We start from the raw sequence: 13,952 nt of genomic DNA, 5'->3' as shown, positions 1-13,952 counted from the left end.
ATATGGGACAACGACATTGTATTTCAAAAGCACTTAGCATTTAAAATACAATGAGTTCAGTTTTTAATTATACAGTTGAACATTTAACTATGTATTTGTGGATTTTATAAATTCCTAAAACATCAAAATAATTACATAAATGTTCTGACTTCAAACTGCTTGATTGCTGAAATGCGCTATACAAATAAACTTGAAATGACTTGACATATTTAGTGTAGTTCCCGTTTTTGTAAATTATGACATGTAATCATTGACTCAGCACCTTATTTATTGAATTGTGGCTTTCCACATGAGATACCCGTTCTGGTTGTAGTAAGAGTGTCTTTTCTTGCAGTTGTTCCTTTGTTTACCTGTGTGGGTCCGGAGGTGGGCCTTGAGGTGCGAGCTCTTGGTGTAGGTCTTGGTGCAGCCGGCGTACTCACAGCTGTGGATGGCAGGTCTTTTTTTCACCGCGGGCCTCCTGCCACGCTTCTCTTCCACTCCACCAGGGGGCAAATGTGGTCTGATCACCATGGGCTGCTGGCGATTGGCCAAATGCACCGTGGCTTGGCCGTGGGGGTGGGAGTAGTCACCAAGAAAGCTGGAGTTGAGACTGAAATGAGGCACGTAGCTGTAAAGTCGAGGGTTGGAGGTCATGACCTGCGGCTGGATGAACCTGCTGTCTGGCATGGTGCGCAGTGGGTGATGTTGCTGGGCGTAGTAGTGGTTAAAGTCCCAGGAAGTGAGTTTAGTGTGACTTCCCCTGCTGTGTCTGTCTACACTGCCTCCTTGTGGGATGTCAAACTGACTGATATTCTGTACGTTGGGAAATGCGCGTCGACCCGGCTGGTTGCTAGTGTAGTCATGGTGGTAGATCTCCGGCTGCGCTGATGTGGTTTCAGGAGGAGACATGAGCTCAGCCATGACCCCAGTGTTGCCCATCTGCACACTCCCCTGCCCTGCCTGCTCCTTGAACATGCCCACCTCCTGGTAGGTCAGGTGTGGGTCAGATTGTGCCAGCTGTTGACCGTCTAAAGGAGGGTTGAAATCAGGAGAATTTTTGCTCCACTCAGACAGCAGAAACTCGAGATCCAGTGACGTCTGGCTGTCGTCATCCAGGAGCTCCTCCGTCATCTGCTGGCTGACCTGGACCTGCTCAGAGCCGTCCGGTGAAAGTTTGTTGATTGGAGATTCCAGAGGGAGAGCGCCGTCACTGGACTTCCACACCTAGATCAAAAGGTACGATCATAAGATGACTCCTACCTTCTGTTTTTGAGTTCCATAAACATCAAAAACTGTATTGAAAATGTATACAATTATACGCTTTCAGGGCCTGTCATATTGTTAATGAGAACCTAAGTAAAATTTGGCAGCCTGTCAGAAATACCAGGAAAACCCTTATTTGTTTGCATGTAACGCTAACTCAACATGTTTTAGAATTAAACAATAATTTCCTTAACCTGACAGCATGACAGTCATGTTTATCAGCTTGTGTTGTGGCAATTATGCTAGTTATTTTTTTGGGGGGGTCTTTTTGTGTAACAAACTTTGTATCACTTTGGAGACAAACATATAATAATAATAATAATAATAATAATAATAATAATAATAATAATAATAATAATAATAATAATAATAATAATAATAATTTTTAGTAGTAGTTGTAGTAGAAGTGTTCTTATTAATACTATCCATCTTTTTCACATTTATTCACATTACAGACTAAAAATGTTTTTTTTTATTGAGATTTTATGTGTCAGACTGATGTTCATTTTATTCATTTTTCACTCATTTTTAACTTTTCCATAGATGAGTCAAAAAAAGTTTTAAAACAATTAAAGTAGTACAAACCAATAGTTGCCGGGGAATCTTTTTTTTTCTTTTATGATAATCTGAAAATTATGGTATGTATTTGTATTCAACTCCCTTACTCTGATAACCCTAAATAAAATACAATGCATCCTATTATCTTCAGAAATCATGTAATTACTAAGAGGAACCAAAAAGTGTGTGGCACAAAGACAAACCTACAAACAAATGATAATTATACAAGTGCATTGTTAATAATTATACACTTCTTTGTAATGAATAAACTGCACTAAAATATGTGGCTGAATGATTCATCTGAAAACAGAAAAATGTGAACGCAGCTCAGACACATGATGCGTAATTATGATTATGCTCAATTATGACTCCACCAGCATAACTATGGCATTCTTTTTTTTCTGTTCAAACACAGTACATTTGTCACTCTTTTTTTCTTTTTTTTTTACATTTTGGTGTTAAATTAATTGATTTAAATAAATAAAAACAAAAAAAACTTTATAATCTGCTATTTTGAGAACAACTTTTATATACTGAGGGAGAACTGAAGCAGTTTTATAAGAGCTCTGCTGCTCTGGAAACCCTAAGTAGCAGTTTGGTTTGCATGTACCTCGGTCCGGCTCTGAGCACATCCATGTTGTTTAAAGCCGAATCTAAAGTGAAAGTTTCAAAAACCAGCCTCAGTAAAATACCAATAAATACAAAACACTTTCTAATGAGATCACAAAAAGATTTTTTTTTACTGATATAATCACAAGCAACATTGTAACCTTATTCAGAACATTTTAGAAAACTCTTATCAGTAAAATAGATATCAACTGCACAGAAAAAAAAATCTAATTTTACTAACTTTTCCACTTTTCTTAGATATTCTTTTAACTCTCCAGCTACAATCTTCTCTGCATCTTTAAAGTGTTTTTTATGCTGTTGTTTTGGCAATGTGCAGAAATAAAACATAGAGACGATGCCATACTCACTTTCATGTTGTCAGTGGAGTGAGAAAGACCAGAGAATGAGCTAAAGGAAGGGAGCGTAGCCTGAGTGGCAGCCATCAATCTCTTTGGTGAGGCGGAGTGCAGAAAAATAAATTAAAAATACTAACAGTGATTACAATTCTGACAGAGTTTTTTTTTTTTTAAATTGTAAAATCTCTCATGACTATTTTCCCCTCACTTTCTAAAGTTGTGAGTCCTCTTAGCTCAGTTCTAGTCCCCTGGGAGCCCGAGGGCCTCAGAGAAGTAAAGTCTCCTTAGCGCTCATCACTATCTCTCCTCATGTCTCTTGTCTGTCTCTGTCAGCTGGTCGTCCAATTTCAAATCTCTCTTTTTCATGTAGCTCTGGACCGTTAGAAGGACGACGAGGAGGAGGAGACATGAGTGAATTACTTTACCCTTTTCATTGCTCAACTCTCCGTCTTCCTGCTCTGGAGAATTTAGAGCCAAAAACTATTCAATTGAACTATTGACAATTGATTTTTTTTCTTTCCTATTTTAAATCACAATTTACAGAATATTTGAAGAAAGAATTGCAATAAATGATTATTATCACAAAAAACTTTTAATTTATATGTGGACACTCAGATAGTTTATATTTTTTTTAGCTGAAACACTTGAATGAATCCATATGTCTGGCATAAAAAAAGTAAAATCCTAAAAATGAATAATTGGGAAACATATTTTACAGAAAAAGGCAGAAATCAAGTAGGAAACAACTGGAAAAAAGCAAGAAAGAAAGAAACAAGAAAATAAATTAATAAAAGAAGGAAGAAAGACAGAAAGACCCCATAAGTCTATGAAATTTACCTATTTCTGTCATTTCTCTTGTTCTTTTAGCTTTAACCTATGAGTAGTTTACTTTAGACAATTTCCAAAAGCTCGGAAACCGTTTAATAAATGTTTGTTGTGCCACAGAATGCAGACTTTATGGGTATATTTCAGGAATGTGTAACTTTATGTAAAATTTTAATTTCAAGTTATTGTGAGAAAATAAAAAAACAATTTTCTGTTGGCCTATCTTTAGAAAAGCTTGCTAATTTGATAAGTAAATATGTCCCAAATAAGAGAAAATAGGAATAAAGAAAACATAGAAACAAAATGTTTCTAAAAGTGAGTATTTTAAAGCTCTAAGTCCTCTCTGGAAAGCCAGTCTCTTTTGTTTTCTTATGGAAAGTTTAGCCCAGTTATTTACGCAGTCCTGTCCGTATATTGCTGGTGCGGACATGCAGCTTCTGAGAAGACCTGTGCATGGAAGGTGATTAAATCCTCGCTGCTGTTTATCTTTGGAAACGGGTTGAGGCCAGCCGGCTGCCTACTCGCAGATAAAGGCTGCTGCTGATCAGTGATGACGAGTCCGCCACTGATAAAGACTCTCTTTCCATCTGAATGATGATTACAGCAGACACTCATAAAGAAAACTGAATGGCCTTAAACATGAACTTTGTTTGATTCATAAAGTTCTTCAACAGGCATTTTAATAAAGTGATAGTTGCTCAACCAAGCACCTGCCTGGGACGAGGCAAGTACTTGAATTTTTTGAGGTGTAGTATAAATCCCAGATGTTTTCAGAAATATGACACTATGAAGAAGTTGTCACTCTGTACAAACCTAAATAACTTTCTCACCTTCTGTTTAATGACATTCTGATGGTGTAGACTAAAATCTGGCCCATTTGCACAACTAAAAACTAATTTTGATGTGTACTGCAAAAAAAAAAGAAGATTTTTTTATGTATTCTCTTTATTAAACATTAACAGAAAACCTTGTGTTTCTTTGGAGGCCAAAGGTTAAAAATTACTTGTGTTTGAATAAAAAAATTCAATAGAAACAATCTTTGGGATTTAGATTCAACGATACGAAATTCAAAAGCAGAACTCTGAAACTCGTATGAAATAAATTAAAATGATTACTTTTAATCTCATAATTATAACATTGCATGTCATAAGTTTTTATTTTAGATTGCTGACTTTATTTTTCATGTTTAAAAATTTAAAAGACATAATTACCACTTTAAAAGCCAAAGGTCATAAAAATAGCTGCATTTAATAATTACAGTTTTGAAACCTGCCATTTTGACTTCGTGTCTCATTGTTACGAATTTGAATGTGATAATTATAACTTATGTATTCGTAACTTGCTGGTATCATTTTTACTTTTGAGCTGGCGATATAGAAACTGATAGTTTGACTAAAAATATAAATTAATACTTTAAAACCCATGACTTTGAATCTATGATTTAAGACTCGGAAATTCATAACTTTTTAACTTTAATAAATTAAAGTGTTAGGAGCTTTTTTTTCTTTTACATATTTTTACTGTTAAGCGAAAATTTCATGAATAAACCTGCTGAAATAATAGGTAAAGTGTAATTCAAAAACAACCATTATCGTCGGACTCTCCTAGTGTTTTGCTGTTGCTATAGCAACACGCTTTCGCCAACTCACTGAGCGGAGTTCTGGATTTGCGTGCTTTTAAAACTCAAAGTAGGTCAAATTTAGTTGTTTTTGTTAATGTTGTCACTACTTTTGAATGTTTTTCCCTTTATTTTCTAAAAAACAATCGTCAGTTTATTATGGTTTCTCTTCATTTGCCTTCTAATTGTATGCGGCGACGTACAGTTGTTAACCAAACCTTGTTAAAGCAAGCTAGTTATTAAAAAATAAATTATTTAAATGTCTTTACCATACCTTCCTGGTGACATATATATCAGCACCTTTATAAAGATGAGACGTTTTGAGCTTGGATAAGTGGTTTTCTGTTAATTCTGTGTGTGTGTGTGTGTGGGTGTGTGTGTGTGTGTGTGTGTTTACAGATGGAGAACGTCTTCATAGGTGCAGGAGGAGGAGGACTGTGGAATAATCCCAGACACCCACGGTACAACAAGGAGGCCGAGGAATTGAAGAAATGTGAGTGGATACATTTGTTTATATTTTACTGTTTCCACTCATGAAATTAAACTACATTAACAAACAGTTGTTTTAAATCTAATTTTTGATATCAGCTGCACAGCCAAAGATAGATGGAAACATAGGCAAGCTTATCAAACCTTTGACAATGCATTAAAAAAACATCACAGGGTTTATATGCGTGTCCTCAAAGGCTGAAAGGCTGAGATAGTGTTGTTGTTCATTAAGGTCAGTGGTTCAGCACTCCTCGTCTCACTTGTGCTTTTCATGATGTTCTTCTGATTTGTTCAGTGAGGAAAGATGAGGTGGACATTATAAACATCAAGAGAAAAGAGAGCATCAGATCAACAACGCGTAAGTCTGTTTAAATCAGAAGCAGTAATGCTTTACCACAACAAAGTATTTTTAATATCTTGTTAGTTACAAAAATAATTAAAAAAAAAAGCTTGCAACTCAACGGCTTTTGTGAGAGACTAACAAATGATGCATATAGCAATTTACATTAAATTTTTTTTGTTGCCTTTACAGTGCATTCAGAAAATCATCCATGTTAAATGAAAAACATTTTAAAAATGCAAATCTATATATCTACAAATGCAAAACAAACATAAAAACAGCTCAAAATGTTTGCAGTTTTCTTTTCAATTCATAATTATCTCTCTTGATTGAAATTATGTGGCTTTGACATGACAAAATGCGAAAAGTTCATTCGATATAGACGGATTCTTTAGCAAGTAGTATAAAGAGTTTTTTAAATCGGTATTTTTATACACAGTGTGGGTAGTTAATGTATTGATGTTAAATGTTTAGACGTTTTAAATCTAGGCTGAATATGGCTGAAAATACACAGTATGTGTTCAGTCAGCAGTTTTAAAAATACACATCACTACCCACAGGTGAATAAATTAAAAACTTTCCCCCTTGCGTTGGTGCAGCTTTGTCGACTTCTGCTTCAGAAAAATCTACTGCAAGTAAATCTGACCATCAATGCAAGCCTAGAAGGACTGCGAAACGCACTGCTGAAGCTTGTCGAGCTGGGAAGAGCTACGAGAGGGAAATGTTTCACCCTGGTCCCTTTCGTATGTACATGAAATTATATTTGACTGAACTTCAGTAGTTAAGAATTTCTCCTGTGAATGCAGGAGAATGTTCAGAACTATCCAGAACACCGGTTCTGGTCACACTGATCCTTTCTCTGCTTGCGCTCTCAGGAGATATGGATGATGAGAAGAGGAGGCTTCAGAATTTCATGGCAACGGGACGATATGAAGACCCTGGAATGTCAATAAAAACAAAAAAAGCTGAACGTTGCAAGCCGGAGGAAGCGCAGAAGCCCGACCCCTATGAGGAAGGTAACGCTAAGAACGCAGATCCAGATGGAGCAGCAACGTTACAAAAACAATCCATCAAGGACAAGTCTTGGTTGTTGTGAATTAGTCTTCGTAATTCTCTCAGCATCTCTGAATCTCTCTAGCTTTGTTCTCCCTGTGTTCCTCACATGAAGCATTTTTTTCTTTTCTTTAGTTTTAAATGAAATAGAAGAAAGGAAACAGTTTCTAGAAGATATGGCAGCTTTGGGCCAGGACCAGGACTCCTTCATTGTCAAATCTCAGATACAAGAGGTGAGCAAGTGGTTCATGTTGTCAAAAATAAATTTTTACATCCATGCTAGTTTCCACATTGTCTACAAATGTATATAGAAAGTGTTTATTGTTGTTCATTTGGATGATCATGTCTTACTGATAAAAAAAAACAAATTCAGCATGTCAGGAAATTTGAATATTGCATAAGACCAATACAGAAGGAATGTTGTGACCAACATACTCAAATGTAAGAAATTTAAGATCTTCATCACGACAAAAATATGCAAAAGAAAATAGCAAATAAATAAATTATATGGGTTGGCAGCAGAAGTTAACATTATCAAGCCAACTGGTGATACATTTGCACTTACCCAGGATGTTACATTAATGGCACATTTTCCCCCTGTACTTTAACCAACAACAGAAGCTTCATGAGCTGGAGGCTTTGGAAAAGGACCGCAAGTCCAAGGAGAAAACAGACAAGTGAACATCACTTCAGGGATAACGAGCACCGACGAGACAGGTCTGCGAAGAACGTTTCAAACTGCTGTCTGGCTCATGTTTCAAGTGGAAAAAAACCACAAAAAAAACCCCAAACTGGATAAATAAATTCGGTTTATTCTTCACCCTACATCTGTCAGTACTTTATTTAATCCGGCTGCTGTTGCAGAATACAGTATAGACGAGAAAGATGTGCGACAGAAAGCCCTTGGTTTACGCTGGACAAAAATCAGGCACAGAGCAGAGGCAGAGCGATGACAGAGGGAGTGTTGAGCTAAATGACAAAAACAAGAGCAGAGCAACAACACACGCTTTTACATGAACTTCACAGACCTTCATCCACATGCGCAGTTAAATAAATGGCACTCAGACAGCAAGATCATAAATACAATTTCCTATCAACCTTAAGGCAATATACAAACAGCAAGGCTTTGTAATGTGAAAGTCATTGATTGCATAAAGAAGCCTACATAAACCTGATAAAGCTCCTATTAAACGGTAATTTGCTTATTGATATACTGTCCTTTTCTAATTATTGCATGTGTGACAGATAGCTATGAGAACTACAACAGAGCTACTGGTTATTTAAAAAAAAACATGTTCTCCCTGTCACTTTTTTCCAAACACACACTTCACATAAATACTGTAAGTTTCCAGCACAGGCACAAACAAATGACAAGTATTTCAGAGACACTATAGCAGCTGGAATTCTTTAGGTATACTTTGCTGGTTGAGTTTTTCAATGGAAAATGCTGCAGTTTAAAGCAAAAACACAATCCTAAAAAAAAAAAAATTTAAAAAAAAAAAAAAAAAACAGTACCACCAATTCAAACCAAACGGGTTGAAACATAAAAACTCCATCTTCTCTCCTAAGGAGTAAAGGTGATATTGAGGTCAAATCAGTTAACATTATCTGTAAGTTGACCATTTTTGGCCTTTAAAGGCTTTGACCTATGAGTAGCCAAACTGAAACTCAAACACGTGATGTTTTTACCGATCAGTGAATGCACTGTACCTCTGCACCATCAGGTCAGAGTAAGAAAAATCTCAGGTGTGGACACCGTTACTGTATAGAGAGTATTTTCTGTAGCTGTGGGATGTTTAAAATGTAGTCAGAAGAAGCTCCAAGAACTCTGTTGAAAACAAAAAATGTTTTTGCAAATAAGGCTGCAGGAGAACAAGAGAGAGCGGCACATTCAGAAGGTAACAGGAAGGCTGAATGAATTGCATCATAGATTAGTGCACCGATGTAACAGCGCAGATTTCCTTAATTTTGGGAGATCGGTGATCATCCGATACATGTGAAGTCAGTCTCGTCTCCCAATCATCTACCTCAGGAAAGGCCTAAAAATCAGCCACTACTTCTTTTCTGCTGTGAGAAGTTTGACTGATTCACCAGCCCACCAGGGCATGTCTGCAGGTTTGCAGTTAACAACAGTCACCCCACTGTTGCCAACTCAGCAACATGTCAGAGAAAAAAATTAATAATTGGAGCTAAAATCGAAATCGGCAGGTCAGGCTTTTTCAAGATAAGTAATCAGCGATTGGCCAGAAAACTGCAATAGGTGCCCCCCCTATCTGTAGTTGGCCTGTTCTATTCTTTCCAGCCTTCAATATCAATTTGTCATTATATTTATTACTATATATTCTCAGATACAGTCTGAAACTGTCTCTGTTTCCAAGATTAACTGTTAATGACTGTTTAGGGCAAGAAATGTGTAAAAAAATGTTTTTAATGCATTTTTTTTTCTTAGAGAATACTCTTCTCATGCCCCCCAAGTAAACCTGGATATGGATGAAAACCGTTTCAGAAGGTCAAAGCATTACAGAAACCAGAGATCGGATCCACTCCCACAAAGTTCAGATCGGGGCATCCCTACAATAAAACCATGACTGTTGGGTCTCAGGCGTCAAGTTGAAACAAAAAATTTAAAACATGGTCCTCTGCCGAGCCTTCATGGTTCACTGAGCAACACCGCTTGCTTGTTAGACCGTCGCTTTGAAACACAGACAGATGGAAACAGTCACTGCAGCCGTTTTAGAAGGATTGTGAGCAGATGCCATGGTGGAAAGGGAAGTTTCTCTTCTTGATCTGATATGTTTCATAATTCAGCTTTTAATAAAAACTCATTTAGTCTTGTTAAAACAGTCCAACAGTCCCTGCTCCTCAACTTTTGTCCTTGCGAGGGCTGTGGCTCTTTCCTGCGTCTCCTTTATGGCTCAGCCTCTTTAGCACCTTGATAGGTTTAAACTTTGTCCCTTTTTTCTTCTGGTGGTCACTGTCTGGATCCTTGTGAAAGTCTGACCAGAAGAAGAAAAGAGAAAAGGGAATTACAAAAGAAAAAAAAATTGATTTAGGAACCCAGCGCCTAATTTTAAACATCCTACCTTTTTTCTTCAGCATGGCCTCCATTAGTTTGTCTTCTTCTTCTTCCCTGTTAACACAGTGATCAGAAATATTACCGACCAGTATATACCAGTACAGCAGTGATGGATACCAGTGAAGCAAGCTCCTGACTACCTCTGTCGCTCCTGATCCATGCTGTTAACTATTTGGTTGCGCTGTTCAATGATGGTAACTAGCTCTGCCATTAGCTCCTGTTCCCGACTCTTGTCCTCCTCGGTCCAGTCTTTCTCTGTTTTTTTTTTTTTTTAAAGAATACAAACATTTGTTTTACACTTTTAGAGACTCAACCTGTTCATTTTGCACAAATCGTGCGAATTAAACAGTAGGTGTCAAAGGGTATTATGGAAGTCTATAAAAACCTGGTTTGTTGAGAAGACACCTCAGCTCATACTCCACATCAGCTTGTCTTTCCTCCAGGTTCTGCTGCTTCGCACTGTGTGGAGAGCGAAACACCATATTCCGGTTCATGGTTCTACTTCTGTCAGATGCAATATAACCTCGTCTCTTCCATGTTTGCACCGTTGTTTAAAAACAAGATAGAAATACCGTCAACGGTTTGTGTACAGAAGCATCAACGATCTGGGCCAATGAATAAAGAATCATGCAATTAAAAGCTTCCCTGTAGTTTCTGTATCTGTAAATGGATTAAAAAATTGCAGATGGACATAAAGTCCAATTCTTCCGTAATTTTATGCCAGTTAAAGCTAGCTGCAGATAAATGTACACAACCATAAACAGGAAAACAAATTTAGTTTTATTTTTATCTTTACAAAAGGACCGATTCATTTAATCGTTTGCTCGATGAGAGTATCAGTTGCTGCTGCTGCTTTTCGTCCTCAAAATATGGAGAGAACCGTTTCTTCGGTATTAGACTTACGTGTAGACCAGCTCGGCTTCACGTCGCACTAAATGATGTTTATCGTGAATCAGAGTGAACCAGTCCACCAGGAGGCGCTCCTCATCCTCATCTTCACAGAGAGCAGAAGAGAAATACTTCAGCATGACTTGGCATTAAATATCAAAGTTTCTTTGAACAGTTGTATTGAACAGAACTCATCTCTACACACCTGTAGAAATGTTTCTGCGACATGAAAAGAGGAGAACATGGTAAGTCGCGTCAGAGCTTTTCCTACCTTTGTTTTAGTGCCATATTATGGTCAAAAGTTTTAATGTAACCATCATTTGTTTTCCCCAGAAGGGATTAGGAGATTTTGGCCATGCCCAGATGTTTCCTTTTAAAGAGAAACCTTCTCTCTTCAAACCAGATATATGGAGAATACATTAGTTTGTTTTGATAAGTAGAACACAATAAGTTCTTGTTGAACATTTTCACAACTGGTGGGCTCCTAGCAGCCTCTGACCCACCTGCGTCTTGCTTTTTTTGTCAGAAATAGTTTCTGTAGTGACTTAACTATTTATCCTACTGTTCGTTGTAAAATGAGATTTTGATCCTTTTGTAAACTCTATACAAACCACAGGTTTAGCCAAAGTGACGCACACCTAATGAAGATCCTGCAACTACCACACAAGACTGAAACCTGGAATTGAAAAATGATTCAGCAAAGTATTGCTTTAAGATTATGCAACCTGATTACTCTTTCATGTTTACTATTTTCTAAAATATTTACTTTTTTCCCCTTTTGAACTGTACAAAGCAACGGTCATATGAAAAGGTGAAACGAGCTCTGAAATCATTTATCTTTGTCTCAATTTTTTTTATTTAAGTCACAGAAATATTTCCAAGGTTGAGTAGACTTTTTATATTTACTGTATTGCATCGAGAAATAACAGAAACCACACCGTTAGGAGTGTCTCTGAGCTTCTTCTCCAGCTCCACCCCTCTCTGCTCCAGCTCATCCAGCTGCTTCTCCAGCTGAAGCAACTCCGCATGGATGTCCTCTACTGGGATGTACTGATCCGACTGCACCTGCAAGGATTATTTGGAGCCTGGTGAGAACGTATCCTGTAGGTATCATAAAAAAACAACAACAAAAAAACGATCAAGCCAAGCTATTTCACACCTTGCGTTTGATAAGTGGGAAGCCGTGTCCTGGTGCCGGGGGTCTGGCAGGACGAGGACCTTTGGAAGGTTGAGTTTCAGACTTGGCATTGGAAGGAGAAGCTTTCCTGTTGAAGGGATTCTCCTTACAAAACTTCTGCATAAATAAAATAAAATTTAAAAAAAAGACATTTGATGGAAGATAAGCAAACCAATGTCGCAAAAGAGAACTTATTCTTCAGAGAGAAAGAAAAAGGAAGAATAGAAAAAAGCCAAGATAATTTTCTTATAGAAGAGAAAAGAAAATTAGCTAAAAGAAAATTAGCTTGCTAGTGACGTTGAACGTTCCCGTTCAACAGCCAAACATTTATGCTAGCGTCATTGTATTTGTGTGAAACTGGGTTTGAGTTGATTCTCGAGGTTGGAACTGCACATTTCTGAGTATTTTTTCTTCTTTTGGCTTCATAATGTTTGATAACAAATATTAAAACTTCTCTATGTTTGACATTGACTAGCAAAATGTTTTCACATGAGGCTACAATAAGCACTTTGTATTGCCTTGTTGCTGAAAATGTGCTATATTTTATATAATATAAAATCCCCAAAAGAATGTTCAGTTCCAATGGTATCAATGGCATCAGGAGTGATGTCATCACTCTATGATGCCACAAAGGAACCAAAAGGCAAACTTTTGGTTCCGATTGGCATCTAATGCATTGAATGTGTCTCAGCACATTCAACACATTAGGCTACTAATGTACTGCAGCTATGCAGAAAAACAACCTAACATTATAACATCATTATTTATAGAATGATTTAGAAAACAAAATGCAACACAGGTTTGTCAAAACTATTTCGACCCATATTAGAACTTTGCATTGATTCCCCTTCATTTTAGTAGCTCTGATTTTGCCCAACCCACACATTTTCCCCAACCCTAACCAATACTAGTCTATTCCTAACCCTACTATTAACTAAAACTTAATTACCCCTAAACTAAAGCAATGAATCCATTATATTGGGACCGGGCTTTGGTTCTAATGTGATGGACCTAATATGACACTGGACATGTAGTGGTGCGTTCACACCGGGCACGTTTTGGGCATCGGGCGTGCCTGGTTTGCATTCAGGGTCTGTGTGGAGGCACGTTGGGGGCCGTTTTGGCACGTTTTCAACCATTTGGAGTGTGTCCAGCACTCCGCGTTGGCTTTGGGGGTGGGCCGGACTCGCCTGGCGCTCGGGGCGTGTTTGGTGTGAGTGCACCATTAGAATGTTCAGTTCCAGTGGTAACAATGACATCAGCAGTGATGACATCACTCTTTGATGCATCACAGGAATCTCTCTCTTGAATGTAGCACACAGGGTTTTTTTTCCAGACCTGTTCCTGTTTCAGACTTATAAAATTATAAGTTATGAATCTTCTTCAGGAGCACTGTTAAAATTATTTGAAAGCACAGTATCAGCCCAGCACAGATTCACATTCTCAGGTGAAAGAAACTCGCCTGGTATAAAGTAAATTTTTCAGCACTGGAATTACACCAAAGATAAATTAGTTTAACCAAGACATGTCATGAATATGTGTTAATGTATTCCGTGTCCCTAGGGGGGCCTTGTGGGAGGTTCTCCGGGAATATGGGGTACCGGGCCCTTTGATACGGGCTGTCAGGTCCCTGTATGACAGGTGTCAGAGTCTGGTCCGCATTGCAGGCAATAAGTCGGGCTCGTTTCCGGTGAGAGTTGGACTTCGCCAAGGCTGCC

The 13,952-nt window shown here is 37.7% G+C and overlaps 3 protein-coding genes across 8 annotated transcripts in view; 1 reads left to right on the top strand and 2 right to left on the bottom strand.

Moving 5' to 3' along the window:
* The window catches only part of klf1 (Kruppel like factor 1 (erythroid)), a 4,311-nt gene extending 1,220 nt beyond the window's left edge, over window positions 1–3,091 (bottom strand). Inside the window, exons 1-3 of one of the 2 annotated variants that reach the window (XM_008408915.2) lie at window positions 2,977–3,091; window positions 2,781–2,861; window positions 351–1,206 (exon numbers count right to left, since the gene is read on the bottom strand). In XM_008408915.2, coding sequence (XP_008407137.1) covers window positions 351–1,206; window positions 2,781–2,855 — 931 coding nt within the window. In that variant the 5' untranslated portion in view covers window positions 2,856–2,861; window positions 2,977–3,091. Of the gene's footprint in view, window positions 1–350; window positions 1,207–2,780 lie in introns of both variants that reach the window. The other variant, XM_008408909.2, reaches the window with a different exon arrangement.
* On the top strand, window positions 1,135–7,918 carry lg1h22orf23 (linkage group 1 C22orf23 homolog). 2 transcript variants are annotated; one of them, XM_008408896.2, is made up of 7 exons: window positions 1,135–1,218; window positions 5,611–5,704; window positions 5,996–6,058; window positions 6,640–6,783; window positions 6,916–7,056; window positions 7,229–7,326; window positions 7,712–7,918. In XM_008408896.2, exons 2-7 carry the CDS (start codon window positions 5,611–5,613, stop codon window positions 7,772–7,774), a joined length of 603 nt encoding a protein of 200 aa, XP_008407118.1. In that variant the 5' UTR covers window positions 1,135–1,218; the 3' UTR covers window positions 7,775–7,918. The 2 variants fall into 2 exon arrangements, with proteins under 2 accessions (XP_008407118.1, XP_008407110.1); XM_008408888.2 differs by lacking the exon at window positions 1,135–1,218 and adding an exon at window positions 5,193–5,281.
* micall1a (MICAL-like 1a) overlaps window positions 7,886–13,952 on the bottom strand; it is a 21,898-nt gene continuing 15,831 nt past the window's right edge. For all 4 annotated transcript variants that reach the window (XM_008408843.2, XM_008408869.2, XM_008408851.2 and 1 more), the window contains 7 exons: window positions 12,217–12,351; window positions 11,996–12,122; window positions 11,073–11,163; window positions 10,555–10,628; window positions 10,310–10,424; window positions 10,177–10,223; window positions 7,886–10,089 (listed from right to left, as the gene is read on the bottom strand). In XM_008408843.2, coding sequence (XP_008407065.1) covers window positions 9,956–10,089; window positions 10,177–10,223; window positions 10,310–10,424; window positions 10,555–10,628; window positions 11,073–11,163; window positions 11,996–12,122; window positions 12,217–12,351 — 723 coding nt within the window. In that variant the 3' untranslated portion in view covers window positions 7,886–9,955. The remainder of the gene's footprint in view (window positions 10,090–10,176; window positions 10,224–10,309; window positions 10,425–10,554; window positions 10,629–11,072; window positions 11,164–11,995; window positions 12,123–12,216; window positions 12,352–13,952) is intronic.

Source organism: Poecilia reticulata, linkage group LG1 (genome assembly GCF_000633615.1).
Source record: "Poecilia reticulata strain Guanapo linkage group LG1, Guppy_female_1.0+MT, whole genome shotgun sequence".
Taxonomy (NCBI): domain Eukaryota; kingdom Metazoa; phylum Chordata; class Actinopteri; order Cyprinodontiformes; family Poeciliidae; genus Poecilia; species Poecilia reticulata.
This window is presented reverse-complemented; position numbering and strand designations above follow the sequence as displayed.

Bases quoted from the DNA above. Each gene is read 5' to 3' on its own strand.
- lg1h22orf23 (XM_008408896.2), top strand. From the start codon at position 5,611: ATGGAGAACGTCTTCATAGGTGCAGGAGGAGGAGGACTGTGGAATAAT. The intron at 6,059-6,639 runs GTAAGTCTGTTT...GCGTTGGTGCAG, and splicing joins GAGCATCAGATCAACAACGC to CTTTGTCGACTTCTGCTTCA. The intron at 7,327-7,711 runs GTGAGCAAGTGG...AACCAACAACAG, and splicing joins TCAAATCTCAGATACAAGAG to AAGCTTCATGAGCTGGAGGC.